Raw genomic sequence first — 23352 nt, forward strand, 5'->3', positions numbered from 1 at the left:
ACCATGCTAGGGGAGGGGTTTGGGGAGGTGATAACCTCCCCCAAAACCATCTTTCCCAAGGTGTATTTCTACTGTTGATGAAGGCCTTTGCTTTCCATTTATTTTCTCTTAATTAATTTTTGACTCCTCTGATTCTGTATTGTTTTATCTACTTTTGATATATTTTAATTGATTTGGTTTTTAAGTATTTGTTACAAAAGCTACCTTGCCAGGTTCAGTATTGTCCCAAGAAAGACTGTATAAATAAACCAAGATATTTATTTATTTATTTATTTATTTTATTTTATTTTATTTTATTTTATTTATATATTTTATATATTTTATTTATATATATTTAATTCTGTCAGCAACAGTATCAGAGAAATATTTTAACACATCAACAACAAATAGGAAAATTGTGAGAACTTTAAAATATCCCTGTATCTCTCAATATAGAAGTATACATTTAAACTTTTATAATGTAGAAATGCAGTCTGATGTAAACATGATCTGGCCAGTTTTAGCTTCTGTACTTAAAATTAAACCACTGGTCCTAGAAACCTACTTGTTAATAAACCCTCACTCCAGTACAGTAGTAATTGCAAGTTCTTGCTGCTATATAGGGATTAAAAATATGAGAAGAAATTCTTTGTGAGGATTATCTGAGGGAGAATGGCCCTTTAGTTTGCACATGATAGCCTGCCATGGTAGTTGGTTGGATTATATGGCTGTTGAGGGTCCTTCCTATTCTCTAAACCAAAGGTTGGCAAAGTGCAATTAAGAGTCTAGCCATTTGAACAGGTGTATCAGATATAGAATACGATATCTACATTTGTACACAAAAATTCTTTGTGAATTATACTTTGTTGATTCTTAAAAGGAGGAAAAACGCAAGTTTAGAAAATACAGGTTCAGGCTATTAAGGCTGATAGGCTCTAGTTTTGTTTCTTGATGTTACTAATTTTTCTGTTTCCTTGTTCTAAGCTGCAATTTACCTCTCAGACATGTGAAATATTGGATGTATGTAATATATTCATTGTAATGTACAAAAACAAACCGTATAGTCATTCTGCAATAAAATGTCATTTTTCTATACCTGAACTCTTGGGTCTTGAGTACACAGGCAAATATTCTCATCATTCCTTGATAATCCCAAATTTCGTTCTCCTTTGTGGGCCTTATTGCATCTGTACTAAAACCTTTGGAAACCTAGACATCTGGGAGCTGTGGTAATCAATGCTAACTTTTGTTTTATTTTGTTGTTTTGGTGCGTTTATAGAGCAGGAGGCCCATGGCTAATAACGGATATGCGACGTGGAGAGACAATATTTGAAATAGATCCACATCTGCAAGTATGTATTTAACTGCACAACCATTAGACTATACAATAACTAGTGGCTGTTCGTGCCTGAATACATTAGTCTTACTATCTGAATATTTTCCAAAGAGTAATAAGCTTGTAGGTCACTGTTAGGAATTGTCAGGTCTTGAACTGTGTATCTTTGGGTTCCTGTTGTTTAGGGGCTGTGTTTTTAAGCTGCTGATGGCCCTGTTAGATGTATGATTAGTTTTACAACTTACATTAATCAACTGTGCCATAGATATTTCTTAAGTGTAGTCACAAGGATTTATGAGTTTGTGTTTATATGTATTAAAAGGAGAGCCTGTTTTCGCGTTTAACAATTAAATTAGCCCTTTCTCCCTGAATTGAAATGCTTGAGATTTAGCTTAACAGCATCATCTGGTGGTGGATGTTAAAAGTGAAAAAAAGTAGTTTTTTCTGTTTGCCTGCATTAGAATTGGTAGCTTGTTTCTAAGGAAAGTGTTACATTTTGATTTAAGCTTGCAAAGTCTGGAAAATTACAATGCATCAGTTTGTTTTCTAAATCTCCCAGCTGGGTGATTATGAAATGATGATAGCGGGAAGATGAATTGTTGAAGATACATAAATACCTACCTTTAAAAAATCTAGCTTTGAATTAAAAGTTGTGACTGAGATCTATAGCACACAGTAAAAAATACTGACAATCTAACCCTATACATTCCTGCCTGGAATGTCATTCTCACATTCAGTGGGATAAGATTCCAGACTACAGTATAAAAATGCATTTCTTTTGGTACAGTGTAGAGAAAACAGTATATGTTTTTTATTTATCAAGTTCTGACTATTAATAAAATCTGGAAAACCAAAAAAGTTGGCTGTTGTTGATACTCCTGGACCTCTCAGCGGCTTCCGACACCATTGACCATGGTGTCCTTCTGGATATGCTGGCTGGGTTGGGAATTCAGGGCACTGTTTTACGGTGGTTCTGCTCCTTCCTGGCTGACCGTGTCCAGAGGGTGGTGCTGGGGGATGAATGGCATTTATGTCATGGGGTTCCTCAGGGCTTGATACTGTCCCCCATGCTGTTTAACATCTACATGAAACTGCTAGGAGAGGTCATCAGGAGGTTTGGGCTGAGGAGTCAGCAATATGCTGATGACACTCAGCTCTACCTCTCATTTTCCACCAATCCAGGTGATGCGGTTTCTGTGCTGAACTCGTGTCTGGACCTGATAATGGACTGGATGAGGATTAATAAATTGAAACTCAATCCAGACAAGACGGAAGTGTTGTTAGTGTGTGCTTCGCTGGACAGGCTGGAGGGCCATTTCCCTGCCCTGAATGGGGTTACACTCCCCCTAAGGGACAGGGTCCACAGCCTGAGGGTGCTCCTGGACCCCAGTCTAACTCTGGAAGCCCAGGTGGACTCGGTGGCCAGGGGCGCCTTCCTTCAGCTGCGGAAATTGTACCAGCTACAACCCTACCTGGACGAGCGGATTCTCATGACAGTTACACACGCACTGGTAACATCTCATATAGATTATTGCAATGTGCTCTACGTGGGGCTGCCTCTGTAGACAGTCCAGCGACTGCAACTGGTCCAGAATTGAGCTGCGCGGCTGGTGAGTGGTGGGGCCACTAGAGAACACATCAAGCCGATTCTGTTTAAGTTACATTGGTTACCAGTCGCTGCCCGGGCCCAGTTCAAAGTACTTGTTTTAACATATAAAACCCTAAATGGCTTGGGCCCTGGATACTTGAAGGACCGCCTCCTTCCATATGAGCCTACCCGGCAGTTAAGATGTAGCCAGGGGGCCCTTTTGAAAGAGCCGTCCCTCAAGGAGGTGAGAGGGATGGCTTGTAGACAAAGGGCCTTTTCAGCAGCTGCCCCCAGACTATGGAATGCCCTCCTGACTGAAATTCGTCTGGCGCCGACGTTGATGACATTTCGGTGCCAGGTCAAAACCTTCCTGTTCCAGAAGGCTTTTAATTGAATTAACATCAACTGTGGGTCCTGATAGCAATTTTAATTGTATTTTAATCATTTTATCTTTTATTGTATTGTATTTTAATTTAATTTTAATTTGTTGTAAGCCGCCCAGAGACCTTTGGGTAGAGTGGGCAGCATATAAGTTAAATAAATAAATAAATATTTTTAAGCAGGACAGAGTTGATAAAGGAATTGAAACAGATGGCTCAAACCTGAGTGGTGTCAGCGCTAAATGTGCCTGGGATGACCTTAGCCGGCCTCCAGAAGATGATGAAGACAGTAGAAGTATATGCATTGGCACACATCCCCGACGATTGTCTGGGAAAGGTAAGAGAGAACTTGGTGAAGCAACAAGAGGTTTGTTTTCTGGGCATAAAAGCTAAGTTTATGCAGCAATAAGAACGATCTCTCAAGAGACTGTCAACTTTATATTTTAGGCTTGAAGTACATTGTAGGCTACAGCCTGAATATGTTCACTCTAAACCATTTATTATTCCAGATAAAAAATGTATGTAGAAGATAGACCTTTCCTATATGCATTCCACTGCTTGGGAAACATCTAATGTCAGATTTTTGAAAAATGTGCTAGCATATTAGATACAAAACAAAACAAAATGGATCCAAAACAATATCAATCAAGGATTCTTATGTCATCATAACCAAGTGTGAAATCCTACATTAATTCCCATAGTTTGCTATTTGTATCAACAATGTGGTTTTTACCTTGTGGACTGATAATTGAAATTATTTTTAAATTAATGTCATTTCAGATACAGAACAAATCCGAGAGACTCTGCGAAGGGGACTTGAGATTAATAGCAAGCCAATTCTGCCACCAATTAACACTCAGAGACAGAATGGGCTGAATAATGACAGAGCACCGTAAGTGTAGCCTTTTTTGTGGTGTTTGTAAGGCAGCAGAGGATGAGTGACAGTAAACACTCTTGTAATATTTCAAGAGTAATAATAATTAATATTACAATGCTTCAAATATTTGCATAACTTTAATAAAGACACATTCTTTGTGGCAGCTCAAAGTCTAAAAGAGACAGAAATTAGGAAGGGGAATGTAGAGCATATGTGAGACTTGGCTCAGAATTTCTAGCTGCTGATCAAAACTTAATACACTACAAACTGGGGATACTGAACTCATCTAGGGCATTATCCTATCTAATAACTGAATTTCAAGCCAGGTAGGGACATGATTTTCAGTTTCTTAGATCAGGCATTGACCAGTTTCTTTGGGGAGGCATTGTCATCCAGGATTCCACTGGAAGTCTGTGTACCTCTGACATTGCCATAAAATCTGTTGTCATCATCCAAGTTCATCCGAATTCAGCATTTCTTCTGAGAAGCATAGCATATTGGATCTGTGTAGTTTGCACCCAATAGCATTTAGCCTCCAGTAACCCACTGGAAACAGGATTCTGTAAAACAGAAGTTGTTGTTGTTTAGACATTAAGTTGTGTCCGACTTTTCGTGACCCCATGGACCAGAGCACGCCAGGGCCTCCTCTCTTCCACTGCCTCCCGGAGTTTGGTCAAATTCATGTTGGTTGCTTCGATGACACTGTCCAACCATCTCGTCCTCTGTCGTCCCCTTCTCCTCTTGCCTTCACACTTTCCCAACATCAGGGTCTTTTCCAGGGAGTCTTCTCTTCTCATGCAATGGCCAAAGTATTGGAGCCTCAGCTTCAGGATTTGTCCTTCCAGTGAGCACTCAGGGTTGATTTTCTGTATAGAATACACTATGTTTCTATAATAGAATTGTTGCCATTTAGGAGCTGGATCCACATGTAGAAATTGCAAGGCCACCTCTTGTTCATCTTTTGGTTAGAAACTTGAGACTCTATTGGAATAATGATAGAAATTTTAGCCAGTGAGCAGGGCATCACAAAATGCTAGCGGTACTGTGGAAGAAAGAAAGTGAGTAAATTTGGGATCTGCCACTCTTCCAGTAATTAATGTTACTTGGTGAGTATTACGTTTTTCCTGCTTACCTAGTTAAATACATGAGGTTGTATCAACTTGGATTTAAACCCTCCTGGTGCCGCTGAATATGGAATGCATAATGTCATGTTTCCATAAAGCTTTTTTTTTTTTTTTTTGCCTTCACATGCAAAATGGAGTGGAGACCCTTTATGACCTGTGTCTTTGTAGAAAGAAATGTAGTCTTGTTCTCTGCAGCCCAGTCGTTTAGCTGTTAAACAGAACAGTTTGCCTCCTCTTGCTCTCTTTTTGTGACTGATAATTACTTCTGGTACTATTGGGTTAAATTCCTTCCTGAAAGTGGTTCTTGACATCTGCTGACACAGTGTCAGATTCTGCTATCTGTAAACACCTCAAAGGAGTGGTTTTTTAAGAATGCATCTTTTTGGAGGCAACATCCTATTTTCTGATAAGCACGATTGTAGTTTTAACATCCAGCAGAGGATCCTGGGAGGAAAGCTTTAATGTCTACACCCTGTTCAATCACTCCTGAAGACCAGTTGACTCACTTCTGGTATGAAAACCCACGACTTGAACTGCTAAGTCCATTGAATTTGCACTGGTTACTTTTATAGTTTCCTTATGATTTCATCTGTCCTACCAGGAGGCATGCCAGTTCAAGAATTAACAGTAACTCTTTCTCCTGAAAATGTCTGGAACACATCTGTTCAGAGTGAGTGAACCAGTTCCCCACAGTGAGCTGAGCAAGGGATTGTTCTTAACAACTTCACAGCCCACATGCCTGCTTGACCTCCAGTACTTGGATCCCTTTGATAATTTTCTTAAATGTTATCTAGCCGACCGTGTAGTCCTCCAACCGAGGTAGGATGGAACTGTAGAAATGTCCACGTCTTTAGTTGTGTGATTGATGGACTCCTTGTAACTAGTTGCTAGTCTTTCATATATAGAACTGCATTCAATTTATGAAGAAAACACATCTGCCAACCTATTTTGGTCTGAAGTACATTCTACCCATTATCTTCATTGTTAGGAATTTAACTCGTATTGATTTGAACCCTAGCTACTCAGTTGAAGGAACTAGATGAGGAACCACTGCTTCTTATTATGTGCCACTAAACAGGTGCGGGGAAGATAAGAGGTAAAAACTGCAGGTGCTATGCCATATGTGTGACTGAACAATAGCTTATGATACTAGGTTTTCAGTTTCCCAAAGTGTACTTAGTTTGCCCTCTACTGCATGATCAGTGAAATACAGTGTACTCTGATGAAAATGTTTAGCTTGAATGCATGAATGAGTGCTGCATGGAGACCTTCCTTTGTATTACTTTGTTTATTTCCATATGCCTTGTGTTGTTTTTGCTTTGTTTTTGACTACCCAGTTGGCGTATGTCACTGTTCAAAGTGTTTCATACACATTATCAGAGTAATCTTTGCAACAGCCCTATAGGATCTCCGGAAGTTGAGTTATGGCAACCGGGCTTCTTTCTTGCTAGGTTGAAACATTTCACTACTCATCCAAGCAGCTTCTTCAGTATGAGGAGAGTTGGTAAGAGATCCCTGATATATCCTCCACATTGGTTTCACTTCCCCCCCGGTCTGAATAGGATCTCCTACCAACTCTCCTCAGACTGAAGAAACTATTTTGTTGAGTGGCAAAACGTTTCAACCTAATAAGGAAGAAGTCCAGTTGCCATGACTCAACTTCCAGAAAACCACACCTGGATGACTGAGAATCTTCACAGATATAACCCTATAGGATCAGTGTTACCAGTTGATGGGGGCTGCAGAATAGTGGCTTGCTTGAAGCTGTTCAGGAAGTTCTTGACTGAATTGACTTACTTTACACTTGCTGGAAGCAGCTTCTGTGAGGAGAAAAAGGTGGAAAGACATTTAGAGAAATCAAGGGGGCTCATAAGGAGCTTTTAGATGAGCCAAGATTTAAAAAGGGTTTGTATAAGAAATATAGGGGCAACTCACAAAGGAAGAATACAGACAAATAGCCAATAATTGCAGGGAAAAAAGGAAGGGTAAAGCTCTAAATGAGTTCAGACTTGCAAGAGAGGTTAAAAATAATAAAAGGGAATTTTGCTCGAGGAAGAGGATAAAGAAGGAAATGGTAGGTCCTTTGTATGAAGGGAATGGAGGAATACTGATGGGCAAAAGAGAGAAACCAGAAGTGCTGAACGCCTACTTTGCTTCTGTCTTCCCAAAGGAAAACAGTAGTGATGGCAGAATAAAAGAGGAAGGGAAGGAGCTGCTATCAAATATAGAGAACATCTATCTACTTTAAATCAGTTCAGGTTTCTTCATCCAGTTGAACTGCGTCCAACAGTGTTAAAGATGTAATTTCACAGCCTCTGTCTGTAATCCTTAAGAATTATTGGGGAATAGGTGAGGTCGCTGAAGACTGGAGGTGAGCAAAGAAAACATCATATTCAGAAGTGGAGGGAAAAGAAGATTGATGCAACTATTAGTGGTCAACTTGGCAAAAGTTGTAGAACAGATTATTAGTCTGTGAGCACATAGAAAACTGTGATTTTTAAGATGCAGCATAGATTTTTCAAAAACAAATCATGCCAAACTACTCTTATCTCATTTTTAATAGGGTCTCATGCCTGGTAGGGGAGGGATATGCTGCTGATACAGAGTGGCTTGGTCACAGGAAGGCTTTTGACAAAGTCTCTCATAATATTTTTGCTACCAAGCTGCTAAAAACAATGCTAGTTTTGGTGGCGTTGTAGCTGGTTGATGGGCCCTACTCTGAAAATACTTATCAATGGTTCGTTGTCATCCTGGAGAGAAGTGACAGGTGTGGTGTCACACATTCTTTCCTTAGCTCTGTGGTGTTCAACATCTTTATAAATGAATTGGATTAAAACATGGAGGGGATGCTTACCAAATAGATAATACTTCGGAACACAGAATCAAATTTAAGATGTCCTGAACAGATAGGAGAACTGGATCAAAATGAACAAAATTAGTTTTGACAGGGAAAAATGTAGGGTTTTGGATTTAGGCAGGAAAAAACAGATACACAAATGTAAAATGGGTGACAGTTGGCTCAGCACTAGTACATTTGAGAAGATTCTAGAGACCTTAATAAACAACAACCTAAGCATAAGTCAGCAGTGTGATGCAGTGGTAAAAGAAGCAAATGCAGTATTTGGTTGCATGAACAGAAGTACAACTCAAAGAAATAAGGATCAGTGTGCACGGTGTGCACAAGTAGAATCTTTTAAGCCCCAAAAGGACAAACAGGTGCATACACATGCAGGTTTTGGCAAGGTTTAAGCATACTCAGTCACCAAAAAATGAAGAGTACTTATGTGGCAGTGGTGGAGAAAAGAAAACAATGATGTAAAAGTAGGCTAATCTTCTTGGGGGTGATAGCTGGAACTCTGAACTGAACAATTCATTCAGAGAATACAGTGCAATATTTTGTACATTCCAGTTTTGGCCTCAAAATGTTCCATATCCAAATGAAGTGACAAATAACCCATCTCTGTTCTTAGCTTGTTGCTGCTGGTGGCAGACTGCACAGGAGGGATCAGTTTCCTCTGCTGCTTCCTCTTCATCCATGGCAATCAGTGATGGAAATCTGTTTCTGTATTTGGCTTCCTTTTGTGCATAATACCCAGCACAAGCTTCAAAAGCTGTCATTTCCCATTTTGGGGGATGGAGCCCAGGTTGATAGTTATATGAGCAAAATAGCTGCTCCCCTTCTTCCCTAGAATTTAGGAGCCTCCATTTTGCAAACTACTGTACTTGATGTCCTTTAAAAAAAAAGAAAAGAAAGATTGTTACATGTGAATATGTGGCCCTTCAGATATTGTTGAGTTCTGTTTCCAATTGACCTGAGCTAGTTGGGCTAGTAGTGGAAGATTAAGAAGACTGCAGTTTTGCTACTTATGGTGTCCCTGTGATCATTATCTTTAAAGTAGTGTTTTAACACTAACACAAGATGTCTGGCTGATAGTAGTTACCATTTCAGTTTATCTCAAAGGAAGTTATTCAACTAGTTTCTCTATACTTTCTTTCTGAGTAAATAAACTTCTAATAGTCTCATTTGTTTTCTTTTTTTAAAGAAGGATTTCCTTCCTGCTGCTTTTAATGCAGTTGATCTGAAGCATCTGGCAACAGCCATAGAAATTACTGTTCTGGATTGGACCCTGGTTTGGCCACGCTTAACAGCACAGTATTAAGTCTACATATATAAGCTAACCACAGGAGCGCCATCAGAGAAACATGTTGTGCATCCTGTGTGGTCCTAAACCATTGAAAAGCAAGTTAAAAGAGAGTTATTGCCTCTGCGTCTGGTGTGGTTTCCTTTCTTATTAGCCTAATAACCAGAGGCACTGCCTAGGGACAGATTCCCCATATTATATTTATGTTCGTAGCTCCTATTGGCTTGATACTTTTACCTAAGGACAAAGGTTATGGCTAACTGAAATGCAAAAACTAAGGTAGATTTGATTGTGTAGTATTTGTTAGCTTTTAAACTGTGTTTTATTAAGCTCTGAAATAACTTGACCCCAAGTTCAGTAACAGGTATGTGTTTTCAGATAGCGCCAATGGCCTAGTGCAAGTTGCTGTTACAAAACAGGCGCTGATCTTTAGAATCAGTGAGTTGTTAAGAGGGAAAGGAAATTATTTAGTGTATCCATCGTAACTAGAACATACGGCTTGATGAATCATGCTGACGGAGAGAGAAGAAGAACGCACACAAGCCTGGGACTCTTATGTGATACTAAACCATGGTTTGAAGCTGTTTCTAAATGAGTTGTAAAAATACAAGGTAGCTAAATTATTGGTGAAAGTCCATGGGGATGAAGAGTTTTAGGAGTGGAAATAAAAGTCAAAAGGTCTGCCTGAACTTTTTCCTGTATATCCCAGAAAACTATAGAAGTGTTTCAAGGCATTCTAAGTGAATAGTAATTACTGTAAATATAGCTCTTCAGGAGTGGGGGACCCATAAAAACCCTAAGAGCAGGTGGTTAAACTCTGTGTAGTAAGCAGCTGTTGCATTCTCTACAGCAGCCCTAAGGATTGATCATTATTGCAGTTTTTAATATGGCAAGAGAACAGAAGGTGTGTTTGGCCATGGCATGCTTTGTCCTGGGGCCAGGTCAGGCCATTCACTTACAGTAAATGTAGATGGGTTTAGATTTTGCTGCAGGCTACCAGTGTGACCAGTATGCTACCCAAACTGGGCCTTTAAAGTCTAATATGGCTGCAGCTAACAGCACTGCAGCTAACAGCACTGTTCTTCATCTCAATTCACAAGATTTAGAAACCAATTGAGGCTGTTGGTAAGAACAGAAGATGAAGGAAGAAATAGTTGAAAGTCAGCAAAAGTCACCTTGGTAACTGCCGCATTATACTTGCTCAAAATGAAGAGACTTCAAACATGACTACAAACAGCTTTAAAGAAACAAAAAGAATTTAATCATCTAAAGAATTAATCTGACAACTGCCCACACTTACACCTCCCACAATCCTTCAATCACTTGGGAATGAGCTTTAATCTCAGATTCCCCTCCAGTTCCATAAAATGCTAGATATGCAGTCTTCAAACTGGGGCATTTTCGGCACATTGCTTTTCATTCAAATGCTCTCCCTCTCATGAACACAGCAGAGCAGTGCTGGCTTTTGTCACTGGTTTCCACTACTATCCCTTTTTTCCTGGATGCAAACTGAGAATCATGAATTATTTGTATTGACTGGATGAAGCATTCAATCTGGTGGAGACATTTACTGTATTTTTACATGCAAGTTTTAAAAAAAGAAAAACTTGTACCACTTTTTAGCTGAACACCTCTACTTGAGTAGGTGTCATGATTAATGGCTATAAAATTGAGAATAACAAATATTACAAACAAAATGTTTGGTGAATTGTCTTTTTTAAAAGCTGTAATTTGCAGACAAAATGAGATACATTAATGAGTTCTCCACCCCTCCTTTAAAAAAAATATGTTGTTAGAAGGCCAGGAATTCCATCACTCCCTTGTCTGGCTTGTCCTCCTTCCCAAGGGCCAGGCATGGATTTTCATTCATGCTAAAAGAACGTAAAATCTGTGGCATACTTGGTTTTTTATTCAGCTTAGCATATGTTATTGCAAATCTAATATGTGGGTGGCCCTGTCAGTATCCTCCCATTCTTAAGGGCTAGCAAACCAAAGAGTAGGGCCTTCATTTCAGAGACAAAGTAGATGAAGAACTCTTAATCTTCCAGGATCACACAGTAAGGAAAATCTCTTGGTGTCAAGAGCCAGATGTAGCAGGTCTCTATCTAATATGGATTTACAGGAGCTTCCTTCACAGTTTTTACATAATCTGTTTTGGAGAAGTTCAACAGGATGTGGTCAAGTCAGGAAACAAGGCAGGATGAACTTCAGGGCAAAGGAACAGACTCCTAGAATATTGGAGCTGGCAAAATGTGAAACATGCAAAAAAAAATCTGGGACAGACTCATATAGGATTCATAAGGATTCATATACTTTTAATTTGGAATTGTTCTGCTTATTTATTTATTTATTTATTTATTTATTTATTTATTTATTTATTTATTTATTTATTTATTTATTTATGCCCCGCCTATCTGGACTACTCGTCCACTCTAGGCGACTTACAATATAGGATAAAACAATAAACACAAGAATGTGCATAGTCGTTCAATAACAATTCTAATAAAGTAGAAGAAAAAAATAAAGGAAAATAGAAAGAAATCAGGTATTGACTGGAGGGAAGGCCTGGATGCATAACCATGTTTTTAATTGGGTTTTAAAGATTCCCAGTGTAGGTGCTGTGCGAATCTCCGGAGGGAGGTTGTTCCATAGGCAAGGAGCCACTGCTGAGAAGGCCCGGTTTCGTGTCTTCTCCTTCCGGGCCTCTCTCGGCATCAGGCTCCTCAGCCTCACCCTCCTGACTCACACGGGTGATCCGGGTAGACCTTGGTGGGAGCAGGCGTTCCGCCAAATATTGAGGTCCTAAACCGTTTATGGCTTTATAAGTAAGCATTAAGACTTTGAAGTCGACACGGAAACGAATGGGCAGCCAATGCAGTGCGGCCAGATTTGGCGAAATGTGTTGCTATTTTCTCACTCCAGTAAGGAGTCTGGCCGTCGCATTCTGCACCACCTGAAGTTTCCGCATCAGCCTCAAAGGCAGCCCCACGTAGAGCACGTTACAGTGGTCTAATCTTGCGATTACTAGTGCATGCACCAAGGTAGTGAGTGCCCCTGTGTCTAGATAGGGCCGCAGCTGAGCAATCCGCCATAGGTGGAAAAAGGCGGTGCGGACTACCGACGCCACCTGCTTTTCCATGGTGAGTGTCAGGTCCAAATATATGCCCAAGCTGCGGACCCCACTCTTCGTGGCCAGGGTCACCCCCCCCAAACGTGAGAGAATCACCCAAGCCGCCAGCCACGGGGCCTCCCACCCTCAGAACTTACATCTTGTCCGGGTTCAGCCTCAGCCCATTCTCCTGCATCCATTGCAGTACGGCCCCCAGGTAGCGCTGAAGGGACAGAACGGCATCACCTGCAGTTGGTGAAAAGGAGATGTAGAGTTGGGTGTCATCGGCATATTGTTCTGAATAGAATTTTAAGAAATTGTTTTTGTGGATTAAGAAGCCCAGTATGCCCCACCCACAATGGACAGAGGACTCAGGGACCTGTGACCAAGTTAACTTTTAATTCTAAAGAAGTGTGAATATAAATATGCCTCATTATTCTAATGACCTTTTTTGTGGAGGTTCAGAATTAACATTGACATATAAATATACTTGTAGGTCTTAGCCAAACACAAAACACAACAGCTGGCTGTACTGTTGCCAAGAACAGGTACAGTACTAGTTTTAATGAAGCAGCAAAGGCACCTTTATCCATTAATAGTACACAATCACTTTTATAGCATTCTATGAATCCCCAGCTACAAGAAATCAGTTTGTTGCTCAGGAAAAAAACCTGTGTAATATGCTCTTTGTCAGTAAGGTTGTGGATAGTGATTAGGATCATGTGGTGGGGAGGTCAATGCTGTCACACAATCAGTTTTAACAGTGATTTAGCCTGGAGTATTTGGGAAGCAGCAGAAATATCCTAGAATGCTCAGCTGAGTAAATTTGACTGTAAATGGGCGGTTTCATTATGGTTTGAAGCTTAGGAATGAATTGGCCGCCTAGAGTAGTCCACCACGACTAGATAGGCGGGATATAAATTAAATAAATAAATAAATAAATAAATAATAAACATTGGATCCCATGCAAAAACATAGAAGATTGAAGACCATTGCTAAGAGTTTGCAGTTCTCTTGGCATGTGCTTTAAAAATGCTTACTACAATAACATTCCATTTTCATTACCATTGCTTTAACACAAGTGTTTCTTGTAACAAGTGGCCAGTTGAATATTTATCATTTGGTTAAAATGGCTAAACTGCAAAATGCATTCTTTGGACTTTCCCTCCTGTTTTAATTTTGTCTGAGGATTTCTGCCACCTACACAACATCACACGTGATATCCTATCTAGATGGAAGACATTTGAGAGGAATCAGAACTGCAGCTGGAGTCTGATTTTTGGGGGGAGAAAGTATTGGCCTGAATTGTACTATGACCAGTATAACAGCAATTCTATCACAGCGGGCTGGAACGAATCATGTTACAACAAAAATTGCAAAATGATTTTGAAATTCTTTGCAAATAAGAAGTTGCAAAGAATTTTGGGAGGAAATCAGTCTGTGCTTTATAGATTATAATAAAACCTTTTACTGTGGATCATGAAGAGCAATGGATCATTTTAAAATAAATGGTTTGTGCCTTAGCATTTGATTGTCCTGATGCACAACCTGTATTTAGAAAAAGAAGCTATCACTAAAACAGTAAATAGAAACAGTATGGTTCCTGATTGGCAAAGGTGTCAAAAAGAAATCTATTTTATCTCCCCATCTGTTCAGTCTGTATGTAGAAATTTCATACAGAAATCTGGATTAAGATTCAGATGAAGAAGAACTGAAAACTGGTAGAAGAAATGTCCATTAATTATATTATGCAGATGGCACCATATTACTGACAGAAAGCAGCAGTGGCTTCAAACAATAAAGGTGAAAGAAGAAAGTGCAACAGTAGGACTGAAGTTGAATATTGAGAAAACAAAAGTCTTGTCTACAAAAGAATCACATAATTTTAATGTTGACAATGAAGAAATAAAAAATGTTAAAAGATATTTATATATCTCATTTCAACCATCAATCCAAATAATGCAACAAAGAAATCAGGGGACTGAAACTCGAGAGGTCAGCTATAAGGGAACTAGATAATGTCCTCAAGTGAGTTTCTCTGGAGACCAAGATGAAAATCATCCTGTGCTATGTTATTTGAAGTAACTATGTACAGATGTGAAAGGCAAGAAAGCTGATTGGCAAAAAATTACTGTATTCCAGTTTTGGTGATGCAATTCTGTAAACATTTACTTGTTTCTCATCCTGAATATAGTAGGCGTTATCTATTAGATCTGTGTGAGAGTTTTTGCCAAATGATTTGCAGATATGCTGACAGGTCCATCTTCAGTGTATAGCTGAAAATATGTAAGGTAAATGTTGTGACACCTACGCTCCTGCAGTACCTGCATTAGACATCTGCAATGCTGTTTAACTAATTATATGTGGAGTGCATTATATAGTATTCTGCATACATCCTGATAGATCACTATTAAATCTCTTGAAAACTTCCAGGAATGTGGAAAAAACATTCCCTCACGTTAGAAAATGGAGACAAGATCCTTAAATTGGATGAGATTAAAAATAGAAAAAATAATTGTTTATAAATCAGTATTACTGGATCAGAGTTAAGTGTGATATGGTGGAATATGAAATTGAAGGATGAAAAATGCTGTACTCTTGGTAAGTACGGCAATATACAGCCATGCAGTTTTTGTGCTTGTGAAGGGCCTGTTACTTTTTGCTATGATAGAGTGGTTGAAATCGAATAGTAAGTCACAACTAGAGTAGATCCATTGAATCAGTGGGGATTTGGTGAGTCACCCAGACCATAAATTCCATAGATTCTGTTAGTTTTAACTATGCTGAATTTTAGCCAGTATTTTGTTCTTCCACTCTAAACCACAATATTCTTTTCACAGAACTAGTGTAAATAAGTTACTGTACTGTTTGAGCTCTAAAGACCTATAGTTGTCTTTCCTTAGGAGTCGCAAGGACAGCTTAGAAAGTGATAGCTCAGCAGCAATTATTCCCCATGAGCTGATTCGCACAAGACAGCTTGAAAGTGTTCACCTAAAATTCAACAAGGAGTCGGGAGCATTAATTCCACTTTGTTTAAGGTAAGTGGAACTTTAGCCTTCTTGTAGGATTGTACAGTTGGCAATGTTGCATCATGTAAATGATCACCATACTCAAAAGCTATGATGAATATATTTAACAAGACATGTGCACGAGTGATATGTCACACTTTTGAATGTACATTTTAATAGTTGCACAGTAAGATGTGAGACATACAAATACAGTGGTGCCTTGCAAGACGATTGCCTCGCAGGACGAAAAACCTGCAAGACGATTGTTTTTTGCAATTGCTATGGTGCCTTGCAAGATGGTTTTTTTCTATGACCATGCTTTGCAAGACTTTTTTCCGAGACCAATGCCTCGCAAGACAAATAAAGTTCATTCGTCCTGCGAGGTTCCCATAGACGATTTTTTTCGCTAACAGCGCTTCTCGCGGAACGAATTTTAATCGTCTTGCGAGGCACCACTGTACACTAAAATATGTATGTATGGAAAAATTGGGACATAGAAGTTGGATTTTAAAGTGTTCCATTCTTCAAAGATAACAGCTAGTATATCTTTTAAGGCAGGGATCCTCAAACCCCGGTCCATGGCCCAGTGTCGGTCTATGGCCTCAGCTGGACTGGGCCGCAGAGACAGATCTCCCTCCCCCGCACAGCCCATGCATGTGAGTGCCTTCGCCCCTTCGTGCATGCGTGTGAGCATCCCTTCACATATGCACGTGAGCATGGGGGAGTGCCCCACCTTCCCCACATACGAACCCCATCCTCCCCCAACCTGTCTGCGGTGTCAAAAAGGTTGGGAACCACTGTTTTAAGGAGCCTTGTAGAGCAGTGGTTAAACTGCAGTACTGCAGTCAAAGACTCTGTTCACAACTTAAGTTCAATCCCAGGTTCAGTTAGTCGGATTGAGGTTTGCTAAGTCTTCCATCTTTCCAAGGTCGCTAAACTGAGTACCCAGCTCACCAGGGGGCGGGGGGGTGATGTGTAGCTTGCCTTATTAAATTGTAAACCACCCAGCGAGTGTTTTAAGCGTTATGGGGCGGTTGATAAGCAGCACACTTTCTAAGGATGTTTTTGGCAAAAGTAATTTTAGATGCTTGTGGTCCATTATACAGTAGAAGATAAACTACAGTAACAGATATCCTGTTTCCCTGAAAATAAGACCAGGGTCTTATATTAATTTTTGCTCCAAAAATGCATTAGGGCTTATTTTCAGGGGATGTTTTTTTTTTTTTCATGTACAACGATCTACATTTATCCAAATACAGTCGTGTCATCTTCTTGTTGCTGCACAATGGTGGAGGGCGGGGTTTCACTTGACTGGGGCTTATTTTTGGAGTAGGGCTTATATTACGAGCATCCTGAAAAATCATACTAGGGCTTATTTTCAGGTTAGGTCTTATTATAGGGGAAACAGGGTATCCTCCTAACTTCAGGTGTATTCAAGGCATTTTATTACCTTTTGCAGGAGCTGTCATATCATACCAACCTTTGATTACATTGTTTCTCATTGTCACAATTCTAGGCCATTATATAGTCTTGCACTGGTATAATCCAATATTTTCTTCAGAAACTTTTACTTATCTAAATCAGTGGTTCCCAACCTTGGGTCCCCATATGTTCTAGGCTTAAGAGCCCCAAGGCCATCATGAACTGTGTTGGCCAGGATTTCTGTGAATTGTAGTCCAAGAACATCTGGGGACCCAAGGTTGGGAACCACTGATCTAAATGTTCCATATGCCTTTGATTAATCTGCCTGATTATATTGTATTTTTCCTAGTATTAGTTGTTTGGCAAGCAAAAACGTGCCTTGAGGCCTCTGAAAATGTTCTAGCCTACACACATCATGTTGATCTACTACTCAAAGAGATCAGGTTCATGGAAGACCAGTTACAGTGGGGTCTTGACTTGCGAACTTAATCCATATTGGAAGGCAGTTTGCAAGTAAAAAAGTTCGCAGGTCAAAATCTGCATTCCCATAGGAATGCATTGAAAACCATTTGATACGTATCTGCTCTCCATAGGGCGGCGCGGGACCCTGAGGAAGGGAAGGGAAGGGGTGCCGTCAGTCAGGGCATTGATTACCTCAGGTCCCGCCGGCGGCCCACAGGTCCCGGCAGTGGTGGCGGCCTTGGCGGGAGGAGAAGGGGAGGCACCGGAGAACATCTGCCCTCGCACGGGGAAGCCGAGCCGCTCCCGCTCCCGTGGCCCTCGGCAGCCCCGAAGGAAAGCGGGCAGGGGGCGGGTTGGCAGGCAGCCCGGACCTCGGTGCAAGGGCAGATCGTGCATGGCGTGGAGCCTGCCGGTGCTCTCCCGCGCCCGGGCCCTGCGCCCCGGACGCTCCTCGGCAGCCCCAGCCGGGGCTCCCGCCTCCTTGCTCCCGCGCCGGAACAGAGTTTGGCCGGTGGAGGCACTGGAAGCCGGGAGCCCCCAGGGGCTGGGCAGATACTGCGGGGATCCTTCCTCACCGCTTCTGGGAGGGCAAGGGCCGGCTCCTCCGGGCACCCTTTGCCAGGCAGGATCGCCGCCCTTCCTCGCGTGGGCTGAGCGGCGACCTCCTGCCTCACTCCCGGCTCCTCCCCAGCGACCGGCCGGCCATCCAGCAGGGTGGCCCTCGGAAGAAGGCGGCGGGGAGCAGGAGCGGCGGCGGCAAGCGCAGCCGAGCTCTCTTCCGGCGCGGGAGCAAGGAGGCAGGAGCCCCGGCTGGGGCTGCCGAGGAGCGTCCGGGCTGCCCGCCAACCAGTGGGGTCTTGACTTGCGAATTTCCCGCGTTTTTCCCCCTAAACTTTTTGGTACGTACCTCAAGTCTCCGTCCGCAAGTCAAAATGGATTTTTGCGGACGGAGAGGTACGTAGCTCAAAAAGTTCGCAAGTCAAGCCGTTCGCAAGTCAAGACCCCACTGTAATAAGAAAAAAGAAAACTAAGCAAACAAAGAATAGAAGTGTAGGCCAAGTATAAATTGCTTTTGTTTAGCATCCTGCCTACCCATGTACATCCAGTCATATGGTGTAGCACTGCTTTCCTCATTCTGAGTTCATGAGGCTGCACTATTGGATCTTAAGTGTTTAGTGGGTTGGATCAGTTCCTTCCTTTTAAACTAAGGACACAGTAAAGCCTTGGTCAGGTATGATCTTGGTCAAATTATGTTTGCCCTGTGCCTTTATTTCTAAATCTGTGAACTTTGAGTTATATACTTAAATATTATGTGGTTTGAGGAAGTTCGTTTTTGTGAATACAATGTGTATCACATTTATTTACGTTTCTGTTTACTCTTGTAGGGGCAGACTATTACATGGACGGCACTTTACGTACAAAAGTATTACAGGGGATACGGCAATCACTTTTGTATCAACAGGAGTTGAAGGGGCATTTGCTACAGAGGAGCATCCCTATGCAGCACATGGCCCTTGGTTGCAAGTAAGAGCCCACTCTTTTCCTCTTCGCTGTTGTTACTCTTTCCTTTTAGGTCTTCCAAAAAATATATATTTTGCATGGTTTTGCTGTAGTATTTTTAGGCCAGGGAAACCTTTGCATTCCTTTCCAATTTCCTTTGAAATGTTTAGGGAAGGGAATTTTAAGCCAAGAAGTAATGGCAGTTTCTAATACTCTTCTGTGTAAATAGCAATTTTCTCTTTTCCAGAGTCCCAGAACATTTTTCATTCTCTGCATCCTCTAATTCTTTCTCTCCCCGCTGCAATGCAGTTACCATTGTAGTCACTGTTGGTTTTGAATAATACACTGCAGCCTTGAAGACAGGGTTACAATACTTGAACCCATGAAAACTCAAAAGGAAAACCAGATCTACAGAAGTAGAAGCCTTGTAGAATAATTTTAGCCTAAGACTCTGTGGTGAAGAGGCCTGGCTTTTGAGGAGAGAGCTATGGAATTCCTTCTTCTCCCCGTAAGAAAAAAATTACAATAAACTTCTGATTTTTACAGACTTTGAGGACACTTCTCAAGTAACTGTTTGCCATGGTCTTATACTGTTAGCATAAGTTGCTAATTAGCTTTGAAGCATTTTGTCTACATTTTCACTTTATGAATTCCTAGGCATCCCTGCTCACTATGTTGGTCCAATTTTCCTAAAACTTTAGCTGTCATAACTGCATACGTACTTTAGGATGACGCAACTGGGGAAGGAAATATAATTAAAATACAGAGTAACTCTTCAAAAGGAATTGAGAGAGCCAACAAAAAGTCAGAGGAGTAACTATTTGAAGCAGCTGAATAAAATGCCTACAAGGGATAGAATCCTACATTGCATATGTGTGTCCTAAGAATTTATAGTAAAATAGGATCTCTCCTTTAGAAACCATTTTAAAGGCAGCAGTATATTTACAACTCCTAATACAGAGTCATGAACCTTAAATTTTTCAGCCATTTTCTCACTATCTCATTTTTTATGGCAGTTATTCCTACAGGTTCTTCTGCTCTTTGCTCCTCTAGGTGTCACAGTTGGGCTGGGTACAGACATGGTTATCATGTCATTTTTTTACGTTTTATTTAACTATTTTCAGAATAGTTTAAAATACTGGATCGTAGAAAGGCCTTGTCAGCTTGTTTTTGAGAAATTGACTACATTTTCCAACTCTGAGAAGTGATTTAGGTTAGACACTTGAAAGATCAAATCTATGTCCTTGTTCTTACATCATCCTCTAACCATATGAGTATTGGCTTCAGATGTACTGTAGCTGTAAAGATTCATAAATGTGTGGAAATGTGTTTGAAGAGAACTGCATAGTTTCTAGAATAATGCTTATGCAGCATTTCAGAATTTGCTGTTGAGCAGAGAGAGCAAACAAAGAATAGTATATGTTTTTAGTTGTGAGTGTGGCATTCTTGGAAACACCCAATTTTATTTATCTCTGGCCATCATTCTTGCTTTTGCCTACCCTATCATTAAAGCACAGCTGGCAGAAGTAGGCAGGTTAGATTGAGTAACTAGGGCCTTGAAGAAAACAGGGAATTGGACCTGTGATTGCAGAGTGAAAACATAGCATTTTGACAGGTGATTACAGCACACATTTTGGAGAGAGAGAGAGAGAAAAGAAAAAGAGAACAAAATCCTAAAAGCAGATCTATCCATAGCAGCTATTCTGTGTAATCTGTCAAAAACAAAACAAAACAACCAGCCACATTCTAACAAGAATGCCCCAACCACTTGTATTTTTTCATCTGATACTTGTTCACATCCCAGTTCAATAGATCAGTATCGTCTTTACATATAACAGGTCTTCTCTTCAGCCTGTTCTCCTGCATTCTTGTCTAGCAATGGCATAACATTATGAAAGTTTTAAACTATAGCCTTCAAATTGCATTTTATCATAATATTTTTGTTATATGCTTTAAAGTTTCTTTTGGCAAACCTAATATGATTTTCAAGACATGTGAGATGTTCATAGAGTTGTTTATCACTGCTATCACGACTACCTCTAGTGAATTTCCATGGCCAGGCAGTGATTTGGACCCAGATCTCCTGAATTCTAGTCTAACACTCCTACCCACTGCACCACACTGGCTGTCCCTTAGTATTTTATGCCTTATTAAAATTCTGGAGGTATTTGGTGCTAAAAGTCTTGGTTTTTCTCAACACTTCAAATATTCCTAACAGTGACACTGGGCGTGAATTGCATGGAATCGAATATTCTACTTCATATAATAGCTCCACTGCTATAAAACATATGCCAACAGAGTAAAACATATTTCAGCTTGAAAGCTAAAATATTATGAGAAACGTGTACTTGTATATATAAATAGTCAAGAGAGAGAGAGAGAGACTTTATATATATATATGTTTGTGTGTGCTTAATCGTTAAATAAGATTCATCTGAATAAGGAGAAAAAAAGATTATGAATGAACTGAGGAAAAGTCTAGACAAAGTGTGTTAGGCTTCTCTTGACTCTGACTATGCTGAACTGAAAATGCAAAGCCACAGATTGAATAGATCTACTTGAATTATTACAAAAAGGCTCCTGGCTCTGTAAAGTTACAATCAGCAAGCCTTGTATTGTCAAGCCATGGGGTCTCTGAATCCTAACACAGAAGCCAAACCGGTCTTTCATGTGCCGTTCTTTTGGAATAAAACACTCCTGTTTCCAAAGAGCCTTCTCCATCTTGGCATTCTATTAACCTGCAGCACAACAAAAACTACCAAAAACCCTTTAGGGTGCTGCAAATGCTACAGGAACAAGCCAGTGTTTATTGACAACCAGGGGTCTCAAACTCAAACTCAGTTTACCTGGGGGCCGCTGGAGGCAGAGTCTGGGTGAGGCTGGGCTGCATCAGATTTCCTGGCAAGCGGAGCAAGAGCCCAAGGAAACCGCCCAGGAGTTTCCTTAGCCCGGCTGGGGTTCCGAGTACAGTAGTAGTGGTAGGGGCATGTGAGCCCTCGTCGCTGGCCACTACCCCCTCCAGCTCCTTCTTCCCTACCACCACCACCAGCAGGACGAAGAAGCGGAGAAGGGAGGGAGCGCCAGCGACCGCCTAGTTGGGGGGGGAGGAGGGCACGACATAAATTTTTTGAAAAAAAACCCTCACAAAATCACCTTGCCAAAGGAGAAAAGCCCCCATTGGTAAACACGAAATTTAACAGAATGGGCTGCCCCCCCTCCACAGGTGCTTGCGGACGCGCCACACACAAAAACACACACACACACACGGAGGTCCATCAACCTTCCTCTGAGGGCCCACCTCAAAAAAAGGCGCACTCAGCAGCAGCAGCTACCCCCACCACGACAGAGGAGCAAACTTTGTGAGGCGAGCCCAGGCAGCCTCCAGAGCTGAGGTGGCTGAAGCAGGACGAAGAGGATGATGAGGATGAGGATGAGGAAGCACCACCAGGCGCTGAGGCGGCCATTGGCCTGGGTGGTGCTGGGGGTGCCAAGAGAGAAAGAGAGCCAGAGAGCCACTTCCCTGGAAGAGGTGGTGGTGGCGGCAGCTGCTGTTGGCGGCGCTGTTGGAGGCACTCTTTGAGGACATGCTGGGAGCGAGCTCTGCTCTCAGGCGCTCGGGGAAAAGGGCTGGCTGTGCACCTCGCTCGCCGGCTCTCCCCCAGGACAGCGCCTCTTGCACCCTCCATCCGGAACTGCAGCCTGCCAGCCCGCTGGTCTGCCAGGTGGCAGGCTGCAGTTCCGGATGGAGGGTGCAAGAGGCGCTGTCTTGGGAGAGAGCCGTCGAGCGAGGCAAAGCCTTTTTTTTTACTCTTGACAGCATAGGACGCGTGTGCGCTTTGGGGGGGGCAAGCAAGGCTGGGGCCGCAAACTATCATCCAGTGGGCCACAAATGGCCCCCGGGCCGCATGTTTGAGACCCCTGTTGATAGCAGACTAGATCCTGCTTAACTGCTAACCTAGTTAAGGTGAAGACTGGTTTAAACTGAGCAAGAAAGACCAGCCTCTTTCCTTCATGTAGAACAAGCACGAGCTGAATGAGCAAGAGGTACCTCTCCACAGTAACAGCTCTAATTAGATTGGTCAAATCACCTCCTAAGTGTTGCCCCATTAACAAGATGAATATAAACCCAGTTGGCTATAGTACCTCATTTTTAAGGCAATGGTTCTTAAGATAGCTTTTTAAAAAATCAAACCCACCCTCCATTTGCCACCCACCTAACTCACAAAAGCATGGCAACAAAAGTGAAAGATTCTGGTGGTTTTAATTGGTTGGTCAGCATATTTATTCAGGGTAAGGCAATCCCTCATCAGGTTGCAATATCTTAAATTAAAAAAAGGTATTGTGAAGCTGGAAAAAGATGTAGAAAGGAAATGGTCAGACTGACACAGCTCCTTTGTGAGTTACAACATGTGAAACTTTTTATTT

At 41.4% G+C, this 23352-nt stretch overlaps 1 protein-coding gene across 6 annotated transcripts in view; it reads left to right on the forward strand.

Annotated features, from left to right (window-relative positions):
• Positions 1-23352, forward strand: part of SUFU (SUFU negative regulator of hedgehog signaling) — a 93114-nt gene that overhangs the window by 49197 nt on the left and 20565 nt on the right. For 4 of the 6 annotated variants that reach the window (XM_020790844.3, XM_078389454.1, XM_020790847.3 and 1 more), the window contains 5 exons: positions 1259-1331; positions 3464-3620; positions 4064-4175; positions 15439-15573; positions 18813-18951. In XM_020790844.3, coding sequence (XP_020646503.1) covers positions 1259-1331; positions 3464-3620; positions 4064-4175; positions 15439-15573; positions 18813-18951 — 616 coding nt within the window. The remainder of the gene's footprint in view (positions 1-1258; positions 1332-3463; positions 3621-4063; positions 4176-15438; positions 15574-18812; positions 18952-23352) is intronic. The other 2 variants (XM_020790845.3, XM_078389455.1) reach the window with 1 other exon arrangement.

Source organism: Pogona vitticeps, chromosome 3, assembly GCF_051106095.1.
Source record: "Pogona vitticeps strain Pit_001003342236 chromosome 3, PviZW2.1, whole genome shotgun sequence".
Classification (NCBI taxonomy): domain Eukaryota; kingdom Metazoa; phylum Chordata; class Lepidosauria; order Squamata; family Agamidae; genus Pogona; species Pogona vitticeps.